Consider the following 27,837-nt stretch of genomic DNA (forward strand, 5'->3'; position numbering starts at 1 on the left):
ACTTGTTTCCCATACCCTCCATAGCTGTGGTTTTCCAGACCTTTAGAAACCTGGCGCTTGCAGAGGCATACTCTGTGACTGCATCTGCTAAAACTTCCTTACCTTACCTGATTATCCTGCTGTACCTGTAACATAGATGAACTGTCTGGACTTGAATCTGTGTTTCTAGCCCCAATGTATTATTTAGGCAAAGGCTAAAAATGCATTTGAATACAAACAATTTAAAAAAAGATAATGCATGAATGCTTAATAAGAAACAAAAGTCTTGAGCTCATTTCACTGTGACATTTGGTAATTTAAACCAGGAAATGTCATCATGTGATGGTGCTGGATAGAATGTCAGGACATTACCAAATAAGAACATTCATTCTTACGAATGTGTAGACCGCAAATAAAATTCAATGAACCTAATCAATTTTTAATTGAAGCATTTCTATAAAAACAACAAATGTCAAGCTGTTGACAGTTCTCAGTGAAAGTGAACTCAGGAGATCTTCAAAGTCATTATGTTAAATCCTCAACTCATATTGTTGCAAAGGAAAACATATATACTGAACTATTGCATGCAATCATCACCACCGTTTATTGCTTCCAAGTGGTCTTGAGCAATAGTTGAAAGTCTTTCCAAGGTTTTCTCTGACTGTTGGCTACTTTTTCATTTATTTTCAGCCGACTTCTTCTACCTGACAACTTTCGGAGAAGAATGTTTTTCATTACTTATTAAGCCACTTAACATTACCCTATGAATCATTCAAGTATAAAAAGGCATCTAATTAAAAGGATTAACCAGTGTTTTCCCTACACATAACAAATAGTTTAGCAAAGAAATTTTAAACTGTATCTTTAAGGACTTTGTTACAATCAGCCTGTTGCAAAAACAAATCATTTATTCTTATTATAACAGTCATAAAATTTTATTTTTGCACCAAAAAGGTGATTCACCGAGAGCTATTAGCTGAAAACGTGTCATATACCAGCACAATGTGATTTGTGTCCTTAAATATAATTGAGGAAACTGGTCAAGTGGAAGACAAAAGAAGAAGTAGCAGGCCTAAAATAACATCTTCAGCAAATGAACAATATCTGAAAGTTGCATCTTTAAGAAATAGCAAAGAATCCAGCAAATCCCTGACACCAGACGTGAAAAATACAACTGGGCCTTCAGGTGATCCATCTACGTTTCACTAAAGCCTTATCAGAAATGGTCTCAGTGGAACGGTGGCTGTCAAGAAGCCATTCTTGATGAAGGAATGGGGGAGAAAAGGCTGAGGTATGCCAAATTACACAAGACGCAGTTCAAACAGGTGTGATGGATCCAAATTTTCCATTTTTGGTTAAAATTGTTGTTAATATGTATGGAGCAGGTCAGGAGAAAGCACAGCAGTGAATGTCTACTGTAAACCACAGCAGAGAAAACGTCAGGGTTTGGAAATCTTTCACAGGAAATCTTTTCAAAAGTGATGGGATACAGAACATAGAAAAGTACCATGCATTACCATGTAACACTATCTGAAAAGCATCTGATTAGATCAAGGGTGACTAAAGACATTTGCACAGCACTGCATGTTGTAGTGGTATAGTAAGAAACTGTGGCTTATGTGCAAGTGAAGGCAGTGCTACTAAACATGGTTCAGCTGCACAGTGGCCAAACCTCATATCTTCTCAGACATACAGCATGACTCCCAATATGACCACATACCACAACAACAATCACTCAAAAAGAAATATTTGAAGGGAGTACTAAGCATCACTGCTCCAGCCATGATACGCAGATTAAGTGCAATGAAAGCATCAGAATACACAGCGTTGTTGTGAACAACCATAACATCCAGTTGGTCATTGTGTCATTTCTGAGCACATACTCTAAAGCCTCTCTTAACAACCTGCAGCAATGTTTTCTTTCAAAGTCTGTTTGGACAAGTCCACATATACAGATAGTTCACAGCAGGGCTACTGGAGCCAATCAGAGACTGTCCCACCCCTCCTCAATTACTCATAGACACCAGTTTACTTTATTGCATCTCCTACTCTGCCTCAGTCCATATAAGGTTTGGAGATGCAGTGAGTACAACTCTTACTCCTCTTTAAGGACAATTCCTGAGATGAGAGGACATTTGTGGGGTCATTTCTAACCAGTCCACTATGTCTGATTTGGGGGGTTAACCTTTTGTCCACATGCATCCACACTTGGTTGCAGGCTCTTTGGTTAATGTGGGGTCTTGAGGTTATAAATACTGCAGTTTTTGCTGCTGGGTTCGCCACTTTCCCTAACAGAGATTCAATTGTGAGGTGCATGGACAGCAAACAAGCCGGCAAGCATGCACACACAAGCGAGAACTGCAGGCATAAATGACATTCATGAGCATTGTCACTTGGGTTGTTAAGTAGCCTATCTTCAGCACCAAAGTCCAGAAGCAGAGAAACAGCATGTGGGTGCTGTGCTGTAATCTTTGAGACTCCTTTCAGCTCCAGACTGCAGCAAGCTGAATCCTTGGTCTTTATTTAGACCTGCACATTGAGGCCTAGAGACATGAACTCCTGACCCACCTTTTAATGGACAGAGATCATATGTCAGATGTATGTTCAAAGCTTCATAAAACCACACCAACAAAAAAAAAATTCTGCACTAGAGCCTACTAGGTGGTGCAGAACCTGCTCCCTTTTCTATCCCTTACAGTCTCACAGATGTAAAGCTGACCTTTATGAGTCTGCAGGGAGTCACAGCTCAATATGTTTACAAGCTTCCCTTGTTCTTTCCTTGATATTGCGCGCCTCCACCCCTTATCTTGAATCATAATAGCATAAGTTACCCCAACACTTTCCCTTTTTGGGGGCTATTGGCATGCATGACGTCATTTGGGAAGAGCTCTCACTGTGTGTGTGTGTGTGTGTGTGTGCAGGGAAGGCGTCAATGCGCACCAACACCAACCAGCTTGGCAGCTGTATTCCTTCGCTGTGATTGGACAGAGGGCGGTGATTCCTTCTGTCACGATTTGGGTCGCTCCCACCGGAGAACACCAACCGTCTGAGTCCAGCCTTTACCGAAGAGCTCTACGGAGGAGACGGTGCACACCGGGAGGAGAGGGTTTCCTCTCAGGGGCTGGGCTGACAACTCGGTATTTGTCCTCCTGTCGGTGAGGAGGAGAGGGAAGAAGCAGAGATAAGGGAGACCATCAGTGCTGGAGCGACCAGCCGCCTTTCTTCTTCTTCTGTCGGGGCTGCGGTAAAAAAGTCGTTCACGATGCCGGTGTTTCACACCAAAACCATCGAGAGTATCCTGGAGCCAGTGGCCCAGCAGATCTCTCACCTGGTCATTATGCACGAGGAGGGGGAGGTAGACGGTAAAGCCATCCCGGATCTGACGGTGCCGGTGGCCGCTGTGCAGGCTGCTGTCAGCAACCTTGTGCGGGTGAGTTTGAATCAGGGCGTCAGTTCAGTATGAGCTCAATGGCAAAGTGCCTGCATGAAGTGACATTTACCACTCAAACTTTCAACCTGCAGAAAAGCGATATTTCTGGAGACTGGCTGTTGCAGTGGTGTGACAGCGTCTGTTTAATGTGTCATAAATCATTAGAATAGCAGGTCAGCAGACTGCCCTGCACCTATCATATGCTAATATCGGTTCATTTTATTTTCTGTGGGGCTTCTGCGTTCACGGAGTTAAATCCCTGTTTGGTCTTTATTTGCCATTAAAATTGCATAAAGCTGTCATACACCCAGCTAACGCTCGTGCATGTTTTAACGGGGTCGTACAGTAGTTCCTACAGTAGTACAACAAAGCAACACAACATAGCAAAGTTTGCTGAGATTTGTAATCAGATGGCAGCTGAGGTCAATGAAGTTTGTAGGGCGGAAGAAATGAGTGGTGATTAAATTAAAAGCATGCCTGTGTGTGTGTGTGTGTGTGTGTGTGTGTGTGTGTGTGTGTGTGTATGTGTGTGTATGTGTGTGTGTGTGTCCTGCTGTGTCGTAGGTGGACCTGTGTACTGTAGGTTTTGTGCTCTCAGCTTCAACAGCCCAAGTTAGATTATTGCAGACTTTGCAGTTTATGAAACTCATCCATCTGTAGTAATAAACTCCACAGAGACTATATAAACACTCTGGTCATTTATCAGACTCCCACCTCATCTCTTATTCCTTTGCTCATCTCTTTGTTCTTTTTTCAAGCTTCTTTGACCCTCCACTTTTCCACTTACACCATCGCTGTCTTTCTTCTCTGTCCTGTGGAATCTAATTGGTCGATTTTTATAGAGAGCTAAGCTTTAGTCAGTCACTGATGTCCCCTCTGTACGCACTGCCTGGGAGAAAATCAATAGAGGCCACATCATTAATGCTGATCCTGGACGTTTGCATTGATGCTGGGGTGACCTGGCTTCACTCACTTAAGAGAAAATAGCAGCAGACAGGAGGACTTCTTACAGAGAAGAAGCTGGTTTCACGTTCATTAGTAATTGCTTCTCTGGTCATGTTTTAAATAGAAACGACACACTAAATTGAAATCATTGCTCCTTAAATGTTAAAAATTTGATCTGCTGCACAGTGCCTACATTTTCCGAGACAAATGGTGGATGCGATGGTGGGATAGGTTGCACAATTAGTAACTTGTGTAGTGTTCCTGTGAAAAAAACTTACGAGTGACATCTTTTGTGGTTCTTGAATAGCAGTCCACTCTTTCCCGTGCAAGGACACACAAGATCATCTTGATAAATATCTCATTAACTGATAATGACCCAGGCTGTTCAGTTTGAACTCGAACACTGCGCCATGCCACAATGAAAACCCCATCCTTTATCCAATACCCTCCAAGTGGATTAAGTCCTTGATGTCTCATTGCTACCAGGCATGCTCCTCTGTCTCTGCTTGTCCTTGTTGATCCATTCAGTTGATCCACACAGACAGCGAGCAGAAGGAGGCTAATAGCAGCCTCAGGCTTGTTGATGGGTCTCAGATGGAGTTGCGAGGTGTGAAGATATCAGGGCTGAGCACAGAGGGGGGGGAAAAAGGTGTCAGACAGAAGAAATGTTGGTAGGTAGGATGGAAGCATAAAAAAGGGATTAACTAAAAGTAATAAAGCCTGCATCTTTCCCCACTTTGCATTCTATAGTGGTATATTTATAGGGATGTAAGTTTTGAGAGTTGTTGTACTCTCAGACAAGATGATTGCTTCACTGACAGAGGAACGAGAGCTATGAAGTGGGTGACAAGATTGTGTTGAAAGCGAGCACAAAGGGCGCTTGAGAACTGAGCTTGTAAAACGAGCAGTAGCTGGTTGCTGGGTAGATACACTTAATTGGATGTAAGAGACTCGCACACATATGCTTTATTTTAGAAAGGTGAATCACTTCTACGCTCGTGCAATTTGAACTAAGATATAACACAGTATACAGCAACATGCCACCACAGAGTCCCACTGCACACTGATACAGTTTCACTGTTAACCTCGTCCACAGTGGGATGGCTGTAGGGGGTTACTTAAAATCTAGGTCACTGAGACACACACACACACACACTTGCAAAGATAGTGTCTGTCTCAATCCATCAGAAGTTGTGCGTGGGTTGATGCAGATCCGACTAAAAGATGTGAAAGATACGGTTGGTGTTTTTTATGTGCCTAAAAGTGTGAGCTTGGTGGAGTTTGCAAGGTGTCTGCTCCTCAAGGAGTCAGCACAGACCCTGAGTATGTTTGGGGGAGGGGAGGGGAGGGGAGGAAGGAATAAATAGATTTACCGTTGAGTGAAGTAACCACACGCTGATGGAAGTGAGCAGACTAAGACAGAGAGGGAGAGGAGGGAGGCTGCAGGAAGATGCAGAATTTTTCATGATTGGTAAGGGATGGACAAAACATCCACATTGGCTTGGACGCTGTGAGGGAGAGAAAGTGTTTCTGGCTTTTTCAGACCAGACCCTGCCAAGCATCATGGTCTGCCCTCCCATCTCCAGCCCCCTACACACATGCACGCACACACACACACACACACACACACACACACACACACACACACACACACACACACACACACACACACACACACACACACACAAACTCTTCTCAGCCGGCTCTAAATATGAGCCATCTCTCCTTGTTCTTTGGCAGACCCGGGAAAAATCTTCTGGCTATGTGTCCACACATGTTCTCTGCTTTCCAGTGTGCCTTAAATCTATTCATGGATAAAGCTGTATTATGACATAAAGTCTTACAGCTGATAAATAGTTTACAGATTTGAAACTGATGTATAGTTTCAAATCTATATAATAAAAGCAAATGAAATTCATGGGCAAGAGGAACCGGGGGCACGGTGATGAATCATCCAGAGTTATTGTCGATTTGTAAGATATTTCTCTCTCTCTCTCTCTCTCTCTCTCTCCCCCCCCCCCTTTTTTTTTTTTTTTTTTTTTAGTTTTGAACATGTTTGCTTGTTTTGTTTTTTTATAATTTCGGTGTGAGTGGTATTTGTCAAAGGAAAATATGTAAAAAACTGACACACAGTCTGAGTCTTAGTGCCAGTTAACATACAGTATGAACCTTTGCTAAAAATATAGTATTTAATTTGTATTTTAGCTAATTAAATTATGTTTCACAGCTTGGTTTGAGGATCTTTCTGCTCACAATAACACAACAATGTTTTTTTTTTACTCCATGAGAAAAAAAAATTCTTCTTTTTCATTTATTTATTCTTTAGTACAAGTTCTTGCGCACACTGTCATTAAAGGTCTGGTTACCGCATGAAAACCAGTAGAAGCTAATGAATCAAATATTTCCCAGTGGAGACCAAAACAGAGCTAAAAAGAGCGGTTGACAGAGGACATATGGCATGCAGCAGCATGGGATCATGTGGCCACAGTCTGTGAACCCCAGGCCACCAAGATGTTCTCTAAAATAATTATTAGTGGCAGGGAGAAAAGATCAGCCATCATTCACAGATTGGACAGAAATGTCAGCTGCACGCTCATCAGAGGTAATATCTCTGATCTATACACCCGCTCTGACAGCTGTGATTGACAGCTGCATTTCCTGCCAAAGTAGTCCCACCTTGCAGGATGTACAACTACACACACAAAAAACAACCCACACACATGCACACACATCACACTATCAGCAAACCTCTTAACTGTGCATTAATAATGTATTGAATAATCAATACCAAGTGTTGCTGCTTACAGGCAGCTCTTCTGCTCTCCACAGCGCTTTGATCAGTCACCTGATGGCACTCTTTGAGTTCACTTGCAGGGTTTAATCAGGAGGACATGCTCTACTTGGGGAGCTACTTTCCTCACATTTTCGTGTAACAAAATCTTCATTTTCCCAAACAGGGAAACTGACGGCTTCAGCTACTCAGCTAGGACTTCCTGTCCATTTTCAGATTACATTTAGACATACTGTAAGTATCTATTGCCATATAGCAAACAAAGTTGGTAGTAAAGTGGACTGGTTCTTATATAGTGTTTTTCTACTTGAGTAAACAAAGCACCACATTCACAGAAAAAAACCCAGAAAAACAAAACATATATAGTTAGGTTTTAAAATGGTAAAATACTTGCTATGCATCTGAAAACAATCATTAAAGTTTTTTCCCTCCTCTCTACCCCACGTGTGCTCTGTGCATTTCTGGAAGAAGAAACACCTTTGTTATCTCCTGGAGAAAATATTCATATTTATTCTGCTCAAAGATCCACTTCTGTCCCATAAATAATTGTTTTAGCTTCCATTAAAGAAATTCCTGTGTACTCTCGCTTACTTGTAGATCCTATATTAAATTAACTGTGAATTGATAGCACCTAGCGTTCAGTTTTCTCTGTTTTAATCAGTAGGTCCAAAAAGCTGCTCTTCTTTTTAAGTATCTCAGTCTCAGCATTCGTGACGGCAAATCAAACTGTTGAGGATCCTGAATCCTATGTTGAAACTGTTGAGCTGTTAGAAAAGTCTTGAGCTTTGATCACTGAGTTTTGAGCTTACATCACTTATATCTATCATTTTCATGGCACCATTTTACTGATTATGTAGCATGTAATTTATAGTAGATCTGTAAAGTCAGTGCAACAGGCATAGCTCATTGTTTTAAGGATGGAGTTTAACATTCATTTTATCCATCTATGTCTAGTTCACATTTACATGGTGATTTCCAAATGTTCTCAAATGAAATCTTTTTTTTTTCTAAAGAAAATATCTAATTGCAGTTTAGAAGTTTTGTGTGAATACTTTTTAGGACAGCTGTACTTAACATTTTGAGCAGTTAGACTGGTCATGAAGTACATTTTATTGGGGGCGCAGGTACTTCCATGTCACTTCTTTGAAACGGATTCATTGTTTAAGCATTTCACATTAAAAAAAAATCAATAATGATGATGATAGCGTTATGCACTGACCAAAAATGGAGTGCATCGCAAAGATTTTAAAATCCCTACAGCAGCCATAAATGTCATAAAAGCACCATCATAAGATGTGAAGAGGGAAGAGGGTTGGGGCTCAGAGTGTGCGATGGCTGCTTCCTGATTCTCTGGAGCCAGAAACTCTATTAAGCAAATTTCAGTGATGCAGCAGCAGGGAGACTGATGTCATCATCTCACTGTAATTGCATCTCAAGTGTGTGTCTGTTTGGGTCAGAGCAAGTTTTCTGTTTCACAGATTAACAAACAGTCAGAACCTCTGCAGGAATACTGAACTTTAGTACATACCTTATCTTTGATGATTGTATCTGTGATTTTGTGCATCAAGGCTCTTCATTATATATCTGTTACTGATGTAGTTTCTAGTTTTGGGGAAGATTAAATGCCCTGACTTGTACTTGTAAAGCTTTTAATACCAGACATGTAATAAAATCCCAGTGCTTTCTAAAATAATTCCACCTCAACAGGAAAAAAAAAAAAGCTTAATAAGTCAAAGCAGACAGTTCTGACACATCAACTTAAAATATTATGTAAACTAGATCACGGTGTGCATTTTTAAATCTTAGCTGTCAAACAAAATACAAATTTGAAGTCAGTTGCATATTTCTTTTTTGACTTGTGGTCTACTTTGATAGCTGGGAAAGGCCTCAGCCTCCCCAAGTCTCTGAACTGGATAAGCTGAAGAGGATGGATGGATGCGTGGATGGATGATTACTTGCTAATGTTTAAATTGCTTAAGCAAAGCTAGCGAGTTATACTAATGAATAGATAAAGTCAGCACTGCAGATCTCCAGCATGGAGCCATGATCTGAAGATTGAAAGAGCTTTTGAAGTGCAACATTAAACGTCTTTCCTGCCTCTGTGTATAAAAACAGACCACAAAATCATCCCAAGCCTGAGCCGCTTCCCCTCAGGCAAAGATATGACATGCATGCATGACTGAAATAGGTGTGAATTGATACATACTCATTCACCTGTCATGCTATTAATAGTACTTGAACACTGCTTCCTGTATTGCAGGAGCTAATGATAATTTGTCTGTGGTTTTGTGTGTGTGCTGCAGGTGGGAAAGGAAACGGTTCAAACTACCGAGGACCAGGTGATGAAGAGAGACATGCCTCCTGCGTTTATTAAGTGAGTCTGCCTCTGAAGCACTGTGTGCGTTTCTCTGTCACTCACAGAAACATCCAGAGAGAAAATTATGAGCAACAAATCCACTTTATCTCAGCGAACAGACAGAGAACTTGTTAAAAAGAGAAAAAAAAAGATTTCAGCCCATTTAACATTAGGAAACGTGGCTGTGTTCCCAGCTACAACAAAGAGCCACTTCTGAGACCGGATCCGAGTGACCGTCCGGCTCCAGCTTCCAGACTGCTGAGAAGCTGTTTGTTGTTTTCCTGCTTGCATCCAAAGAGCTGACATGAACTCCGGGTGCTGGCTGAAAGCAGCTACTCAGCAGTTCTGGAGCTCACAGACCTCGCTGTTTTTGCTTGCCCATATTTCTTGCATTTATGTCCATGCATATTCTACATTTCCAGTAATATCATCTGTCTGTCTCTGCCATATTTTTTTTCCATTGCTTGTTTGTATATTTTTTCTAATCGTTTTTCAGCTACGTTAAAAAGGTCCAGACCTCAATCAGATTCACATACCACTCTCACAGCTCACTCACACATACATGGGACACTAAACCATAAATCTCACTCACAGGGCTTAGCAGGGAGCATGTGGGAATGTGAACCTACCTAAATATAGATGAACCAGCAGCCATTGATACCCTAACCAATGGGGGTCAGAAAGAGAAGGGACCGGGCTTTATTTGAATGCTCCTAAAAATCTATCGTAATCACTGATCTCTGAAGTAGAAATTTAGGATTGCAAATGAAACCGCCTTTTTTTATTTAAAAAGCAGATTGCAAACTCTGAATTGAAGGTTGCATCATTTGAGCCAATTTAAATATGTCTCAAGTCTCCACAGGTTTTAATAAGAAGGCCTTCTCAAATTGTGATCCTTCGAGTGCCAAATAAATAGTGAAAAACTCAAAGTGTACAACACGCTGCCTACTGTGTGGGCTGCTTAGCCTGACACCTTGTCAGCCTCACATCTCGCCTGTGTGTTGGTTTGGTTTTCCTTGATGTCTCTCGGGTCTGATGCAGTGTGACTGACTGGTAGGTGTGCATGTGTTCAGTATGAGTCCTAAGTCTGCTGTGTGTCTTCAGGGTGGAGAATTCATGCTCTAAGCTCGTCCAAGCTGCTCAGATGCTGAAAGCGGATCCCTACTCTGTTCCTGCACGAGATTACCTGATCGATGGATCCAGAGGGATACTGTCCGGAACATCCGACTTGCTCCTTACCTTCGACGAGGCAGAGGTGTGTCTGTTTGTGCATGCCGTCTTAAATTTGTGTGTGTCCTCATAATCACTCTTACTTCAGAGGTGTGGCATCTTTCATGGAAGTAAAGCTTTATATAGCCATACAGAGGAAGAAGGAACTCAGCTTAGAGCTGTAATGGAGTCTCAGATGCACCCAGATCTAATCACTGAGATCAAATGACTTCCCTCTGTCATAACTCAGGGCGTGTATGCGTGTGTGTGTGCGTAAGTGTGAGTTTGGTGGGTTTGTTTGTGTGTACTCTTGTGTGATTGTTCAATGGCATCTCAATAAGTGGAATCACATTGGGCACGCGATTATGCGCACCATCACTAGCCTCATTTTTGAAAGAGCAGCTTCTCACAGTCACAAGACGTACATCACAAGACTGTACACGCACACAGACACACAAGCCCACACACACAGACACACAAAAAACTGAGTAACTTCAGGCTAAAAAAAGCTCCTGCAAAGAAGGAATTTCCTTGTTCTCATATTAAAATGTGGCTTTTGTTTTACGCCTGCATCTGCTTAAGACTGTGTCCGTGTTGTGTTGTAGGTACGTAAGATAATCCGAGTGTGTAAAGGTATCCTGGAGTATCTGGCAGTAGCTGAGGTGGTGGAGACCATGGAAGACCTCATCACATACACCAAGAACCTCGGACCAGGTGAAGTTTTATCCCCACTACTCTGTGAGAAAGTCTTTGTGTGGTTCTTAAAATGTCACTTTAGTAAAGTAAAGATTCACACAGGTTAATTAAAAATAAGAGCCCTGATTCAAAATACTACTGCAACTGCATGTACATTTTTACTCATTTTAATTTTTTTAAAATAAAGAAATTATAAATGTTATGGAACTGGAAAGAGGTAGGAACTGTCCCCAATAAAGCCTAGACTAAGCCTAGACTTAGAATATCATATTTAAAGATTGAGGCTTAGAAAATGCAAAAAGTCATTTAAAGGTGGAATTAATCGAGGCAATAACCGTCAGATTCACTGATAATGAAACAGAAGTTATAGTAATTAAGAATGTTTGCTGAATAATTTGTGCAGAGCTGTTATAAACTGTGTTTTTCGGATTAGTTTGCTTCATAAAGCAGAAAACGGGACAACAAACTTTTGTTTTACACGACTCTTTAGTTTAAAGATCCACCTGCCAGCTAAATTAACCGCTGAGTGCTCTTCTGACACTAAAATGCTTTGATTAAGGATCAGAGTCTTTTCACTGACAGGAGAACCATAAACAGGCTATTTATCACCAGAGGCAACAGGTCAATTGTGTTGTCAGTGCAGCGTGGCATAATGAGCTGGAGGAAATTTGATGCCAAACGTTTTCTCCCACTTGACTGATGCCTTCATTGTGTGAGATCAGTCGTTCATGAAGTTACAATGTTTGTGTTGGAACTGCTCAGTTAGCGTATACACTGGGGGAAGCTTTTAGCCTTTGATTGTTCAAGCATACTTAAAGCAGTGCCAAAACCAAAGTCAATAACATTTTCTTTTTTCTTTTTTTTCAGGGATGACCAAAATGTCAAAGATGATAGAGGAGAGGCAGCAGGAGCTGACACACCAAGAGCACAGACAGATGCTAGTCAGCTCCATGAACACTGTCAAAGAGCTGCTGCCCGTTCTTATCTCAGGTGTGTGTTCGTGGCTGCGCATGTGTGGGCTAACGACAGCACAGATCGTTGAGCATCCAAGAGTTGTTATAGCAACGCAGATAATTACAGTCATTAAATGCTGGGGATGGGGATGTGAGTGTGACTGCGCGCATACATCGCCTACAAACATCTCTGCTGCGCTACTCTTATACTCTGCACCAACCAACAGAGAAGAGGAATACTGTTTCAACTACTTGAATGCACTGAGACTACACGGTCAAGTGTCATAAAAATCTGAATAAACATTTTTTTTTTACAGAACTATTTGGCAACTAAAAGAGAAAAAGAAAAAATAATCTCTCTCTCTCTCTCTCTCTCTCTCTATACATATAGATAGATAGATATATAGATAGATAGATAGATAGATAGATAGACACCTAAAAAGCATTTCTGAAGCTCTTTAGCATACAGGACATTTGAGCTTATTGATTTGGCTTTACTGCCCCCCATTTGCTGCACTGGTTCAGTCTCATTGAATTCAGGTGTTTTCAGTCCCACTGCCACGGGTGTATCAGATCACATGCCAAGCTATGGACTCTGACTTTGCAAACATTTGTGAAAGCATGGATGGTTTTAAAGTGCTCACTAAATTCAAGCTTGGTATTGTAATAAGATGCCACCTTTGCAATAAGGCAGTTTGTGAGAATTCTTCAGTTGATATTCCACAGAACCACAGAAACTCAACCACACAGACTCAGACCATGTGCGGGGTGAAAGCTGCCAAACCTCTCTTTACTGATTAATTGCAGAGTTCCAAACCTCCTCTCGCATTAACATCAGCACAAAAACTGTGCGCCAGGAGCTTCGTGGCATGGGTTTCTATGGCTAAGCTCCTCCTGTAGGTTTAATGCAAAGGCGATACTGGTACTTTTGTCCTGTAGTGTGTATTGAAATGTATGTAACCACTGGGAGATCACTAACTGGTTTTGGACCACTGTGTTGAGACTTATCCATTGCATTCTTCCCCTTTTTTTCTTCATGACCATACTGGATAAGAGGGTCAAACTAGGGATTGATCAGTTAACTTTGCTAGGTACATTGATATTTTAAACAGTGGATAGTAAAAAAACAAAACAAAAAACCCGACATTAAATCAAATAAGATACCTGAGAAGATGAAAATGAAAAATGTTTGTCTATGGGTCTACACTTGCTTTTAGAGCCAGTAGCATTATTAGATAATTATTATAAAATAACAATTATAATAGTATTAAAGATGCTGAAGACTATTTAAGATTTTAATCCCCATCCTTTAAAAGTTGGTAGATATGAAAAATAATGCCTATAAAGAGAGAAAATACTAAACTTGCACTAATCACCATCAGTCCAAGCATGTTAGTGCTGCCACAAAGGTCATTTAACATCAGCATTTTAAAAGCTTTTATTTTTTAAAGTGGGTCATTTCTATTTGCCACAATAGATTCTTAGATTAAATGAGCACTTCATCTTAAGTTGAATATATCGTCCTACCTGAGTGTAAACATAAATACTGTTATTTCTTTCCTCAGCTATAAAGATTTTTGTCGCAACGAAGAGTAGTCGAGGTGCCGGGGTTGAGGAGGCAGAGAGAAACCGAAGGTTCACTTTTGAAAAGATGAGCGCTGAAATTAATGAGATCATAAGAGTCCTGCAGCTCACCACGTGGGATGAAGACGCCTGGGCCAATAAGGTACAACCTGTGCTGCATTTAAAGACTATGATTTTTCTCATTTTACCCCACAAACCTAAAAAAAACAACCCACAAAATAATCCCCACATACCTAAATCAGATTTCGCTGGCGTGCCTGCTTGCATACATACAACCTCACTGAGCTGCATCTCTGAAAAAAAAATCACTCTTCACTTTCTGTCACTTTTTTCTTTTTGCTCGCTAGTATAACTCCTGGTTTTTCCTTTTTTTTCCTTTCCTTTCTGTACCTTCCTCCTCCATTCTTTTCCTCCCTGTAGAAGGTAAGCCTGTTTCTCTCCCCATCAGCGGTTTCCAGCATGCAAGCGTGTATGTGTGTGAGAGATTAAGGAGACACAATATGTCCTCATGCTTACATTATTATTATTATCTGTCATGCTGGTATTTGACAGTAAGTGTTTTGTGTTTCAGTCCACTGACTGTTGGCTGATGTGTGATGTACAGCACACATACTTCATCACTTTATTGTCATATGTGCATATCTGTTTGTCTCCAGACGTCCATTCGAGTCAAACGGCCTGAAACAGAAGTTTCTCAGCTCGGTTATTTATTTTAACACCTGTCGTCAGTCATGGTATTTTTTCTCGTGTATTGTCTCGTGTTTACGCTGTCAACGATCGACCATCGTAGCACAATAAGACGCTGTCTTTGGCTGCATATACATGCTTGGAAAAAGTAATTTTTGGGCATCAGTTAGAGATTGTGCATTGAGATAATTTAAGCCAAAGTTAAGCTCTGTTTCACTCGTCTAACCTGTAACTCTGCATGTTTCTCTCTGCACACAGCCTCCTTTGATAATGATCTGTCTGTTTGTGTCTGTACCGCTGTGTATGAGCTGTGATAAGCACTTACTGTCAGTTTGTGAGAGAAACCGCTGGCACGCGATGACTGCCGTCCTCTCGGGTCATGAATTATAGAAATAAGCTGGTTGGTGTCCAGATCCATCCATAATGGATGGGCTGTATTGAACGCTTCCACTTAAGAGGTTCATTCTTCTCTGAACTGGAAAAAACATTTTTTTCTCCTTCCTGGTTGAAGCACTGAAAGAGTCTGTGACATTTTAGATTAAGTCACTTAGTCTTATTTTCTCCTTTATAATAAGGAATTATTTTTAGCAAGACATTGTAAAAAGTGGTGATTTCTGTGTAAAACATAGAACCCATTTTACAGCATGAAATTAATAATGTAATACGACTTCATTGACTAATATTAATAAAACCAATTTTGGGCTGTTAGTGCCCACATTTAAGACTTCATAGCTTGCAGGCCACCATCCATTTAATACTGGATAAACCAAAATATAGGTTTTATATGAGGCAGTTTTAATGTATACATCTATGTGTGAAACTTTCCCACAAGAAAATAGCCTTTACAAATGTGAGCCAAGTCCAGCTTTACACTGGAAATTAAAGTCTCACAGTTAGAAAACCTTATCCAAAAATCAGAAAGCTACACAGCTGGTAATACAGTTCCCCATTACAGTGAACATCGGATTTAAAGTTTATTTTGTTAGTCCTATACACTTCATCAGTCTTGTGTACACCATCCTCAACCCATAAATACTGACAACAGATTTAGATGTGCCCGAGTTTTCGTAAAGATAGCAATTATGACAACAAATAATCTGTAAAACTGTAACTACTTATAAAAAGTGTCTTTTTTCTGTAATGAAAGCAATATATTTTTCTTTAACACATCTCTTCTCTTTACTTCAGGATATGGAGGCCCTGAAGAGATCTCTGGCTTTGATTGAGTCAAAGATGGCACAAGCTAAAAGCTGGCTCAAAGACCCTCACGGACAGCCAGGTGGCTGTTTGTTTCTTATCTATTGTGGCTTCAGCTAAAAACACCTAATCGTCAAACGTGAATGTCATGCCATGGCGGTCTGTCGTTTCCAGGAGACCTTGGTGAGGTGGCCCTGCGTGTAATACTGGACGAAGCTGGTAAGGTGGGAGAGCTGTGTGCTGGGAAGGAGAGGAAAGACATACTGGCGACCACTAAGGCTCTGGGACAAATGACTGACCAGGTCACTGATCTACGAGCTAGGTAGGGTTTTTCTGCAAGAACGTGTGAGTTAAACAGTTTTCCATCCTCTGTCCATGGTGTGCGATTAGGTGCGCATTTGAATTGTGTATTCAGCTGTCAAGCCTCAGCTGAGTGTCTTTGTTGTTCTTAACAGAGGCCAAGGCCCGACCCCGGGGTGTGTGCAGCGTGCCGGCCAGTGCTCGCAGGGCTTAGACTTGTTATTTGGCAAAGTGGACAGTGCTGCTCGCAGACTGGAGGCTCTAATCAATGCCAAACAGGCTATTGCCAGGAGGCTGGATGCTGCACAGGTCAGATAGAACAACAATAATATCAGAATGAGCTACACTAACCAGGGAACTGCTTTATTCCAGCAAATCCGACTCTCTACTTCTCTAATGCTTTTCCAAGCAAGTGTTGCAGTTAATACTTTACAAATTCTCTCAGAATTATTATTGTTTAAAAGAGAGACCCCACTGGGTAAAATCTTCACTAGTAAATAGCCCCTTCACATTGTAGAAGCTCTACTGTGAGACATGTGTCAAAAGATGTACTTATTTCATATGTCATACTGCACATGTGCATATTTAGGCATGGCTGGCTGATCCTCACGGCGGTCCCGAGGGGGAGGAGAACATCAGAGCGCTCCTTGCAGAAGCCAAACGCATCGCCGATCTATGCGAAGACCCCAAAGAGAGGGACGACATCCTGCGTTCCATAAGTGAGATCGCAGGACTCACCGCCAGGCTTATGGAGCTACGCAGACAGTACGGTTTCACCTCACATTTCTCATGCTCGATGACACGTGCATTGTGAAAACTATACGTAATACTTAGACACTCTTTCCATAGACTCAAACTGCAACCCCATGCCACCAATAGGTGGCATATTTTACCCACCTGGAAAGTATGTTGTTGCCTGTCAACCTTGGGCATGAGTCCTCCAAAAAGGTTTTAAACTGTTTGAATACGGTGTCACGGTGTTTTTGTGGAGGGGAATTTAAAGGGAAATACCACTTAACTAAACAACAGACTTTAATCCAAATGCTTCTGTAGCTCAGTGGATGATGGTGAAGATGATGATGAAGATTAGTTGCTTTTAGGAACATAACTGTAATGGTCTTCAGCTGCATTTATTGAGCATAAAGCAAATTCAATTTCAAACACTGAACAAATTACCTAGATATGCTCTAATTAATACGGATCTGCACTTTGAAGGTAAAAAATGTAGAAAATGTGGCTATGATTTCCGCATTTGGAACAGATAGTACTTTTACAATGTGTAATTTAGTAGAGATATTATCACTGCATTACGGTATCCAGTCAAAACGGCTGTGCAAGGTCATAAAAAGAGATTTTGTGATACATGAATCTGACTTTGTTCTTCTTTTCTTAGAAGAATGATAAAGGCATTTCTTAAACTGTGCCCTGAATTATTGTCCTGACCAGAACTTGTAGTTTTATGTCTAATAATCTGGACATACACATATAGAAATGTTTTGTCTTTATTTCTACTACACAAAAAAGCAATGTTAGGCTTTAAAAGTGGTATTTCTCTTTTTTGGTGGTATCTAACAGGGGTGTAGTGTTATTTTATAGTCTATATTAAGTCTTTTATGCTTTTTTGTCTCTCTCTCAAGTTGTCTATCTTTGTTACTGTCTCAGGGGTAAAGGTGACAGTCCTGAGGCCCGTGCACTCGCTAAGCAGATTGGGGCGGCGCTACTGACCCTGCAGTCTAAAACCAACCGCGCCGTAGCCAACATGAGACCAGCCAAGCCTGCAGTAACCTTGGAGGGCAAGATGGAGCAGGCCCTCCGTTGGGTGAACAACCCTGGAGTGGACGACAGAGGAGTAGGTAAGTGGTGCTGGATGACTGCTCTAGGGAGTGATGATGCAGTAGTTTGTCTCAAAAATAAACACCCTGACCTTCCAGCGCATTTTGTGCATCTCTGTGGATGATGGACGGATTGTAAAAGAAACCAGACACCAAGCGAATATCGCTCTTTGGGGATGTTAGGCATTTGTGATCAGTGAGGTAACTGTAAAATTACTCAGGCAGGAAATGTGATTGCGTGGCACAGAAATGACTGTGCTGTTTCCTTAAATGCCCACAATGATGCATTTTGTGCATCACTGATTGACTAACTTGACTAGTTTAGTCATTCAGGGACTCTTGTATTGTTTTCATGCTTTGTTATTGCAGTCTTCCTGCTTTGTCATTTGATTGTTTCCTATTCTGTCCCATGCTTCCGTATGGGAGCAGAGTGTGAGATGCTACAGTGGAACACAGGTATCTCTCTATGAAGCTTTCTTAGAAGACATAACCAAACATGTTATTATTAGTAACATTATTAACTTCCTGGAAACTATATAATATTAGCATTTACTGCAAACTATAGCATCCTACTATTGATGTTGCAAGAAATGACATCACTTCTCACTTTGTATTTTTAGTCCCTGTGACCAACAAAAAGAAAAAGCGATACTTTTATATCTAAATATGGGTTGTGATTGAGGTATCTAGAGCGTGACTTCTACCCTGTGTTACTCTCTAGGTCAGGCAGCAATCAGAGGAATGGTTGGGGAAGGGAGGAGGCTGGCAGGAGGCCTGTTAGGCCCGTATCGTCAGGATATGATTGGGCGCTGTGACCGAACAGAGGCTCTGATGACATCCTTGGCAGACATGGCTGGCAGGGGAGAGGCTGAGGCTCCTCATGCACGCGCTACAGCTGCACAGCTGCAGGACACCCTTAAGGTATCTCACAAGCATGCACATTTAGTCTATAAATAAATTAATGCAGAAACACAACCTCCCCTGTAATCATATGTAAACAAGTTTCCAAATACACAAAATATACCTGACTAAAAATCGTGGAAAAGGGGAAAATGCACGATTTCTGTTTGATCCAAAGGTGCAGCCAATATAACAAAAGCATGGGGACTGAGGATGCATAGTGTAAGACTCAGTAATGTTGATTTCATTGAAAGTGCTGGTGCAGAGCTCCCCCTGGTGGATTTATGCAACAATCTCTGCTTCATCCAGGACCTGAGGCAGCGCATGCAGGAGGTGATGACCCAGGAGGTGTCTGATGTTTTCAGTGACACCACCACACCTATCAAACTGCTGGCTGTGGCTGCAACTGCACCTCCCGATGCACCAAACAGAGAAGAGGTCAGTAATGCACAAAACACAGCACCAATAACACGTCCCATTCACCTGTTTCCACTAATAGACACCATGGCTCAGCTGTGTGGCGTGGGAGGTTGATTATGTCTACATTTTGACTGAAGTGCTGCTAATGTTTGTGAAAGGTTTTTGAAGAGCGCGCAGGGAACTTTGAGACCCACGCAGGTCGGCTGGGGGCAACGGCAGAGAAGGCTGCTGCTGTGGGAACAGCCAATAAGACTACAGTAGAAGGCATCCATGCTGCTGTGAAACATGCTAGGGAGCTCACACCACAGGTACTTCTGTTTGATTTGGCCGCCCCTGATTTGCATGATCACGTATCAAGATAAAACCTGTAGGTGTTATATACAGTCTGAGCGTGACTTGTTTACTTTTTTGTTTGTTTTCACATCCAGGTAACGTCTGCCGCTCGGATCTTGTTGAAGAACCCTGGGAACAAAGCGGCGTATGAACACTTTGACACCATGAAGAACCAGTGGATCGACAATGTGGAGAGACTCACCGGTGTGGATTTTCTCAGCGTTTCTCGTGCTGCTTAAAATATTACCTTGCTGCACATGAGAGAGGATTTACAGAGGCGTGCTTATCTGTGTTTTCTCTCCCAGGTCTAGTGGATGAAGCTATCGACACCAAATCTCTGCTAGATGCGTCTGAGGAGGCGATAAAGAAAGACATCGACAAGTGCAGAGTTGCCATGGCAAATGTTCAGCCCCAAATGCTTGTTGCCGGGGCAACAAGCATAGCAAGGAGAGCTAATCGGGTCCTGTTGGTGGCTAAGAGGGAAGTTGAGAACTCTGAAGACCCACGATTCAGAGACACTGTGAAACACGCTTCAGACATCCTCTCGCACACCATCTCGCCTATGGTGATGGACGCCAAGGCGGTGGCAGGGAACATCCAAGATAAAGGTACAGGAGAAAAACATGTTTAATATAATGAGTGATAAAGAATGACTCAGGTTTATTTACCATGTTTTCGCTGTTTGTTTCAAAGCTCTGCAGAAAGCCTACTTGGACTCGTGTCTGAGGATCCTGGCTGCAGTCGGAAAAGTTAGAGAAGCCTTTCAGCCCCAGGAGCCGGACTTTCCTCCTCCACCTCCTGACTTGGATCAGCTCCATGTGAGCACATTCAAACATAACACACTTTATTTCCACAGTAGACTTTAGTAGTAGTAGTTAAACTATTAAACTGGGATTCCAGTGTTTTAGGGAAATATATCAGTCTTCCTTTACGTGGGGTTAACAAACTTTCTGAAACAGGGTCTTCACATTGCTCATGAGTGGGTTATGACAGCCAAGAATATTTTTTCTATGATTTAAATTTGATTGTCTCCATTTATTTTAGACCTAAATATAATATTTTTTGTCCCGACTTGATAAAAATACAAATTTCTGATACATACACTGGTTCTGCTGAAGGTTTCTTCCTGTTAAAAATGAGTTTTTCCTTCCGGCTGTTGCCAAGTGCTTACTCATAGAGAGTCCTCTGATTGTTGGAGTTTTCTTTGTATTATTGTAGGGATTTACCTTACAATATAAAGCACCTTGAGGAAACGGTTTTGTGAATTTTATATCAATAAAACTGAATTTAAATATACTTGTGAATCACATATTGTTATGCATGGTGGTCAGACCCAAGCAAATTAGGATCAAACAGCAGTATGATGGAATAATGTCTATGAATTATTATGAACTACATGTTTGTGTGTTTTCAGGTTAGTGATGAGCAGGCACCACCCAAACCTCCGTTACCAGAGGGGGAAGTGCCTCCGCCTCGGCCTCCTCCTCCAGAGGAAAAGGACGAGGAGTTCCCGGAGCAGAAAGCTGGAGAGGTGCTCAGTGAGCCCATGATGGTGGCAGCCAGGCAGCTGCACGATGAGGCGCGCAAGTGGTCAAGCAAGGTCAGTTCACACAAACACGCATATTTGCATATTTAGCCAAACATCTGTGTTTAATTTTAAAGTCATGATTTCTAGTTAGTTGCTGGCTAGTTGTCTAAAGAAAATACCTGAAATTCTTGAAATTATGTTGGTCCTGAAATATGGAAATCGGTTGCTTGATTCCATTTTCAGAGGGGAACCGGAAACTGTCATCTGTTCAAAGTGTCAGCATGTGACTTTATTCACGGTGTACACGTGCACACTCAACATGCACGAAGTGAATATGAGATATTGCAGTGAGAAATCCCAGCCTCAAATCTATATTACAGAAGCACACTCCACTTACAGCAGACGTTATCTACTTCGTCTTTCCTCATATCTCTGTGGCTGTCAATGTTCCGTGTGTGTGTGTGTGTGTGTGTTTGTGTGTAAAAGAACTGTACACAGGAACAGCTAATCTGTATAAATAACTAGGAATAATGCCCTCTTGCTATCTTTGTGGAGCTGATAACCATTTTCCCCTTAATGGCGCCGCTAACAGTTTTTCCACAGATGTTTTGTGTGTCTTTTAAAAACTATCCGCAAACATCCAGACATCTCTGGTGTTGGGTCACACCCAGTTTGCCAACTCAGCACTAGACCTTGTTTGATTATGCAAATAGGTTATAAACTCTCAGCTCAGCCACCGCCTCAGAGTAAGGCACATCATCCACCCGCTGCCTTCCCAAACCAGCTCCTCTTTCGTTTTAATTTCCCCCCATCTAAATCGTCTGTGCCTATGTGTGCAGTTTCACCTCCCCTGTCCCTGCACCTTTACCTTGCTTGAATACGCTCCTCCTTCCTCCTGTAAATCTCCTGTCCTTTATTCTTCCACCCAGTGCCTCTCATACTATACTAAATGCCTCCTTTTCCCATGCTTCCTTCCCTCCTGCTATCCCTGGCTTTCCACTCCCCCCTTCTTCTCCACATTCCTCCTTTTTTTCCTCCTCCTCCCACCCCTTTTGCCTCCCTCCCTTTCCTTCCCATCCCCATCAATCCTCCAACCACCACCAACAAACCCCCCCACTGCCTGGCCCAGCCTGAAGATGAGGAGGCAGTAGAGGAGAGGGAGGTAGATGATGAAGATGAGTTTACTGATGGTGAGGATGACTATGAGCCAGAGCTGCTGCTGATGCCATCCAACCAGCCTGTCAATCAACCCATTCTGGCAGCTGCCCAGTCTCTCCACCAGGAGGCGCGCAAGTGGTCCAGCAAGGTCTGCGCACATACATGCACATGAGCGCACACACAACCACATGTGGATCAAACAGTATGTGTAAAAGGCTCTAAGTGTTTTGGGTACTGTTTGACCCACACACGTGCACGTACACCCACGCATGCAAAGAGATAAATGCACGACACAAGGAAAGCCCCGCAGGACAGGAAACACCCACCGGGGGCTGTCTGAACACTGAGCTCTGCATCTGCCACTACCAATGGAAAACTCCAACCAGCTGCAGCTGCTGTTTTACTCTTGTTGCATTATTTTCAGACCTGGTTACACAAATGGTAATGCTGATGCCATGCAATGGTTGTACAAAACGTCGAGGACTGTGGGAATGTCAGGTTTGATTGTTGCACCACGTGGATAAACTGGTACTGGCTTCACAAGCCCTTAAGCTCATGTTTGGGTAAAGCGGTTCAAAGGAGGAGGCAGACGCTCTGTCTCATCATTGCCTCTGTTGTCAGACTTTCATTGTCTGGCCAACCTGTGAAGCCAAGGATGACAGTTTCCCAAAGACTTCTGGGTGATTTAGATATGACATTAGATTGCCTGCTTACCCACTCTGGTCACCTGCTTCTGCTTTTTAGCCCCTAGTACTAATCACTTTAACATCACCTCATGTGTACTAACTTCAGGTTGACTCTAATGACACAAAGAAAATGAAAATCTCAATTAAAAATCGAATAAAATGTTCAATATCTTCTTCACTGAGGATTGAAGAGTATGTGGAAACTTGCACTGACTGCATGCATTCTCCTGTTAAACATGCTTGCATTTAATTTTAATTCAAATGTAAAAATACAAAACACTAGAATTTTAATGTCTGGTTTCCCAAAACCATGTTTCTCTGTTGACAGCTTTAACTGCTTCCTCCTTTTCTACATCCCCATTCTTCAACAGGGTAATGACATCATAGCCGCAGCCAAGCGGATGGCTCTGCTGATGGCAGAAATGTCTCGGCTGGTGCGTGGTGGAAGCGGGAACAAACGAGCACTGATCCAGTGCGCTAAGGACATCGCCAAGGCCTCAGATGAGGTGACAAGACTGGCAAAAGAAGTGGCCAAACAGTGCACTGACAGACGCATCAGAACGAACCTGCTGCAGGTGAGGATTTGCATAGACACAAGCGCACTCTGTCTTCAATGGGAAACATCTAACATCTGTTCTTCCTGCCAAAGGTTTGTGAACGAATCCCTACCATCAGTACTCAGCTGAAGATCCTCTCTACTGTCAAAGCCACCATGCTGGGGCGGACAAACATTAGTGAAGAGGAGTCAGAGCAGGTAAACGCATAACAAAGCACATACAGTTGTGGTCAGAAATCTAAATTCACCCGTCATGGGCATGAATGTCATGGGATTTTGGGCGTTTTAATGATTTCTTTGAGCTGTTCTTTTCCCAGAGTGGAGTGATTGTGCAGCATACATATTTAATGACTTTAATAAGCAAGAACCTATGCACAAGTTTGAATTTATGAAGGATTTTCTCTCATCCACATAAGGTCAAAAGTATACATACAGGCTCAAATATATACATACCCTACCTACTAATGTTTGTTTAATGTCACTTAGCAAGTTGCAGCTTGATCAAATGCATTTGGTAATCATCATCAAACTTCTGGTATCATTTTTGGCTCTCTTCTTGGCAGAATTGGTGAAGTTCATTTAGATTGATTGGTTTCCAGGCATGGACTTTTAAGTGTAATCCGCAAATTTTTAGTAGGGTTGCAGTCAGGGCTTGATGTTAGCCTTGATGTTTACTCACTTTAAACTAGTTTTCATGTTATTTTGGCATCATTGTCCTGTTGGAACATCCAGCTGTGTCCAAGTTTCATCTAGATGTTAGTTTGAACTGAAGCTGAAGGATTTAGGGGTAGCCCTCCTTCTTCATTATTTCATCCACTGTCCACTGTATTTGGCAGTAAAACAAGCCCAAGAACATGCTACAACTACCATGATGCTTGACAGTTGGTACAGTGTTCTTAGATTGGAAAGCCTCGCCTTCAGTTTTTCCAATGACACCTTTAATCACCTTGCTTCACTGTGCACAGTAACACTGGTGTTCCAGCAGTTTCCTGTTCACGGCAGGCCTGAACCTTGGAGGTTCCTGGGTTGTTCCTGAACGGTGACAGTTTGGGTTGTTTCTGTTATTACAGTAAATGTATAATATGGCAATCTCTAAGCTGACAGGCAAGAGAAAAAATAGGAAAGAAAGAAAAAGGAACAGTGGAAAAAATGGGACAAAGTACAATAAAAGGATAGAGCACAAATAGAAAAGCACAAATGTTGCAACTGTAAGAAAAAAAACACCTGGAACAGAAAAATATTAAAAAGCACAGAGACACAAATCAACAATCTTCTTTTGTTTTGTGTCAGTGTTTGTGTCTTTGTCACGTCTTGTTTTTTAAAGATGTATGCTGTACAATCATTTCACCCTGCAACAGTTCAAAGAAATAATTTAAAATACATGCTCAAAATTAAGATGACATTTGTAAGTAAACTTCTTACCCCAACTGTACCTCACAGTGATGCACAATCCAACCTTTTTTTCTATTATTATCCATAAACTCAGCGTCTGCAGAAAGCAAAGTGCTACTTCAATGCCGTAGCTGTCTTTTCAAACTTGAAAAGCTCTACACACTGCAGTCCCTGTTATTACACTAAAAGCTGAGTTGGTAGTTTGGCATTACTGAACAAATGTAACTGATGGGACACTTAATTTTTTTTAAAAAATTCTGCATTTAAGGTGGATTAGTCATGTCATGGCCAAAATTTGTGACAGATCTTTCAGCTGTTATTTTACTGCTTTGTTTGCCTCACCAGGCCACAGAGATGTTGGTCCATAACGCCCAGAATCTGATGCAGTCCGTGAAGGAGACGGTGAGAGAAGCAGAAGCAGCCTCCATCAAGATCCGCACCGATGCGGGCTTCACCCTCCGATGGGTGCGGAAGACCCCCTGGTACCAATAATCATACCTGGTCACTGACATGGATGATGCTCTTTCTTTAAAACTTTGCTTCAATAGCACAAACCTCGAGTAAAGTAGCAATGTGCATATGCATTAAGCGTAAGCATGTGCACTTCAAGAGGAAGCTGCGGGATTTTGAGCCATTCTCCACTGTAGTTTGGGTGTTTGCACCAGGAAGCATTAGATCTGGTCCCATGCAGGTTTCTTTTAATGGCGTGAGCGGAATCGCACAGGTATATCGGAGACAGTTTTTTAAAGTATATTTTTGGTATGTTGTGTTACAAGACTTTATCCAAAGTTCAGGTATATATTTTTTGCATGAAAATGTTTTCTATTTTCTAAAGGCGAATTATGACACTAAAATGCTCCTAGAGGACGTTTACTTTGCATTCAGTTTTTTTCAGTGAGTTTCTTATTGTCTATTGTATATACAATAATTGTTTGTTTTATGAAAGATTTTTAGCTTTATTCACTCAGTTTGACTCTAAAGTCGGGAGTATTGGAGCGAGCTGAGGAGCTCACTTTCCTTCCTGTTTACTTTTTAACAATAAATGTTCTAAACTAAAGATCTACAAATTCAGAAGTTCTAGCATCATCACTTCAATGATTTTATACTTGAAGAACTTAAAGGTGTTATGAATACAAATGAGACAGTTTTAAAGCAATTGTATGATTAGAATAAAATATATGGTAGTTAGTGACTATGCTGTTTCTTGGGAGGTTGACACTACAGCTCACGGGTTTTCACTTGACAGCAGCAGTATGTGTGACATTGAAGTCAAAGTCAAGCTTAACTGATATATTTTTAATGTGTGTTTTCAGTTCTGTGTTTTCATTTTTGTTGAACTTCCACAGTGATCAATGCCAAAGGATTTGTTTTACATTACTGTGAGCTTCTAAACACTCAAACTCCAGGTTACTGCAGACAGTGCCGTCCTCTGTAGAGGACCCGGAGTGCTTTTTTTAAGGTCTGTTTATTTTTAGCCAAAAGATATGAATGTTTTACTCTGCTTTGCATTTTTTTTGTAATCTATTTGTAGTGCTGCACTGTACTGCACTCTTTGTAACAGTTGAACTGTTTGGAAATTTTAGCAAAGCTGATGATTTTAGGCAGCATCCTTTTATTGTTTGGGTGTTTTTTTTAGATATCCAGATATCCCTCTGTTTGAGCTCAGTAGTCCCACGTTAAATGCTCTAAAGCATCATCTGAAAAATCCATTTGTTTCCTTTTTTAGATGACCCCGGTGGTTTGAAAACAAGACAACTCTTTTTATCAGGCAATATTGTCAACCTAGCAACGTAGATTTTATTTTTAGGTTAACACTAAAATATATTTAAAATGAGTTTGTTGTCATCTGGGATTAAACATTATATTTTTACATTAATACATGCAGTCAGTCAGCAAATGCATATTTTTATTTCCTTTAATTTAACAGTGGAGAATTTGTATGCACCTGTATATGAAGTCTTTTCATTTAAGCAGTAGTAGTGAGCAGTCCAAATGACACTAATGGACAAAGCTCTGGATTGCAGCACAGAATGTTAACCGCATTTTCACTTTTATTTGGGCCTACTGAGCATGTAGCAGCACTGACTATTCACTGAGAGCGACACAATGTAGATCTGCGTGTGCACCTGATGTGTTCATTCACACCCCGAATGTATTCTGATAGCTTCTAGCTCTGCCAACACATCTGCTGTGCCTTGGAAGAAGAATAAAAGACTATAATGATGACTGGACTTGGCCTCTTGTTCTCTGTTCTAAGTATTAGAAAAACTCATGACCACACATAACAATGTCTAGGGTTTACAGAGAATGATCTGAAAAAAATACCAGGTATGAGTCAGGCTCATCAAACCAGGTCCCTTGTTGTCCAGTTTGGCTGAGAATGTGTGAATTGTAGCCTCTGTTTCCTGTTCTAGGCTGACAGAATTGACTCTTGGTGTGGTTTTCTGCAGTGGTAGTCAATCTACTGCATGTTGTGCATTCAGACTTGCTCGTCTGCATACCTTGGTTGCAACAAAAGGTTGTTTGAGTTCCTGTTGCCTTCCTGTGAGGTTGAAGTAGTCCAACCACTCTCTGACCTCTGAAAGCAACAAGGCATTTGCAACCAGAGAAATGACACTCACTGGATATTTTCTGTCCTTCAGGCCATTCTCAGTAAACCTCAGTTGCATACACCAGCATCTATGCCACGTTCAAAGTCACTTAAATCACTTTTCTTCTGATGCTTAGTTTGAACTTCAGCAGGTCATCTGAGTCACATCTACATGCCTAAATGCAGTGAGTTGCTTTGGTGTGATTGGCTAATTTCATATGTGCATTAACAGCAGTTGGACTGATGTACCTAATAAAATGCCCAGTGAATTTACATCCAAATGACAGAACACACTGGTGAGGTTAGCAACAATGA

The 27,837-nt window shown here is 41.5% G+C and overlaps 1 protein-coding gene across 4 annotated transcripts; it reads left to right on the top strand.

The window, feature by feature from the left end:
- The first annotated feature begins 2,996 nt into the window (after positions 1–2,996).
- LOC102797472 (vinculin-like) lies at positions 2,997–27,163 on the top strand. Of its 4 annotated transcripts, XM_006800708.3 has the most exons (23): positions 2,997–3,409; positions 9,449–9,519; positions 10,606–10,756; positions 11,316–11,424; positions 12,274–12,396; positions 13,925–14,085; positions 15,819–15,909; positions 16,002–16,149; positions 16,283–16,436; positions 16,717–16,892; positions 17,790–17,980; positions 18,389–18,415; positions 18,681–18,880; positions 19,169–19,297; positions 19,438–19,587; positions 19,708–19,816; positions 19,918–20,220; positions 20,306–20,430; positions 21,027–21,212; positions 22,270–22,446; positions 23,356–23,559; positions 23,634–23,738; positions 25,278–27,163. In XM_006800708.3, the coding sequence occupies exons 1-23, from the start codon at positions 3,242–3,244 to the stop codon at positions 25,422–25,424; spliced, it is 3,405 nt and encodes a 1,134-aa protein (XP_006800771.1). In that variant the 5' UTR covers positions 2,997–3,241; the 3' UTR covers positions 25,425–27,163. The 4 variants fall into 4 exon arrangements, with proteins under 4 accessions (XP_006800771.1, XP_087706373.1, XP_006800773.1 ...); XM_087850247.1 differs by lacking the exon at positions 22,270–22,446; XM_006800710.3 differs by lacking the exon at positions 18,389–18,415.
- Positions 27,164–27,837: the final 674 nt, after the last annotated feature.

The sequence above is a fragment of the Neolamprologus brichardi genome, chromosome 13, assembly GCF_056152115.1.
Source record: "Neolamprologus brichardi isolate AB-2024 chromosome 13, ASM5615211v1, whole genome shotgun sequence".
Taxonomy (NCBI): Eukaryota; Metazoa; Chordata; class Actinopteri; order Cichliformes; family Cichlidae; genus Neolamprologus; species Neolamprologus brichardi.

Bases quoted from the DNA above. Each gene is read 5' to 3' on its own strand.
- LOC102797472 (XM_006800708.3), top strand. From the start codon at position 3,242: ATGCCGGTGTTTCACACCAAAACCATCGAGAGTATCCTGGAGCCAGTG. The intron at 16,437-16,716 runs GTCAGATAGAAC...GTGCATATTTAG, and splicing joins GGAGGCTGGATGCTGCACAG to GCATGGCTGGCTGATCCTCA. The intron at 21,213-22,269 runs GTCAGTTCACAC...TGCCTGGCCCAG, and splicing joins CGCGCAAGTGGTCAAGCAAG to CCTGAAGATGAGGAGGCAGT.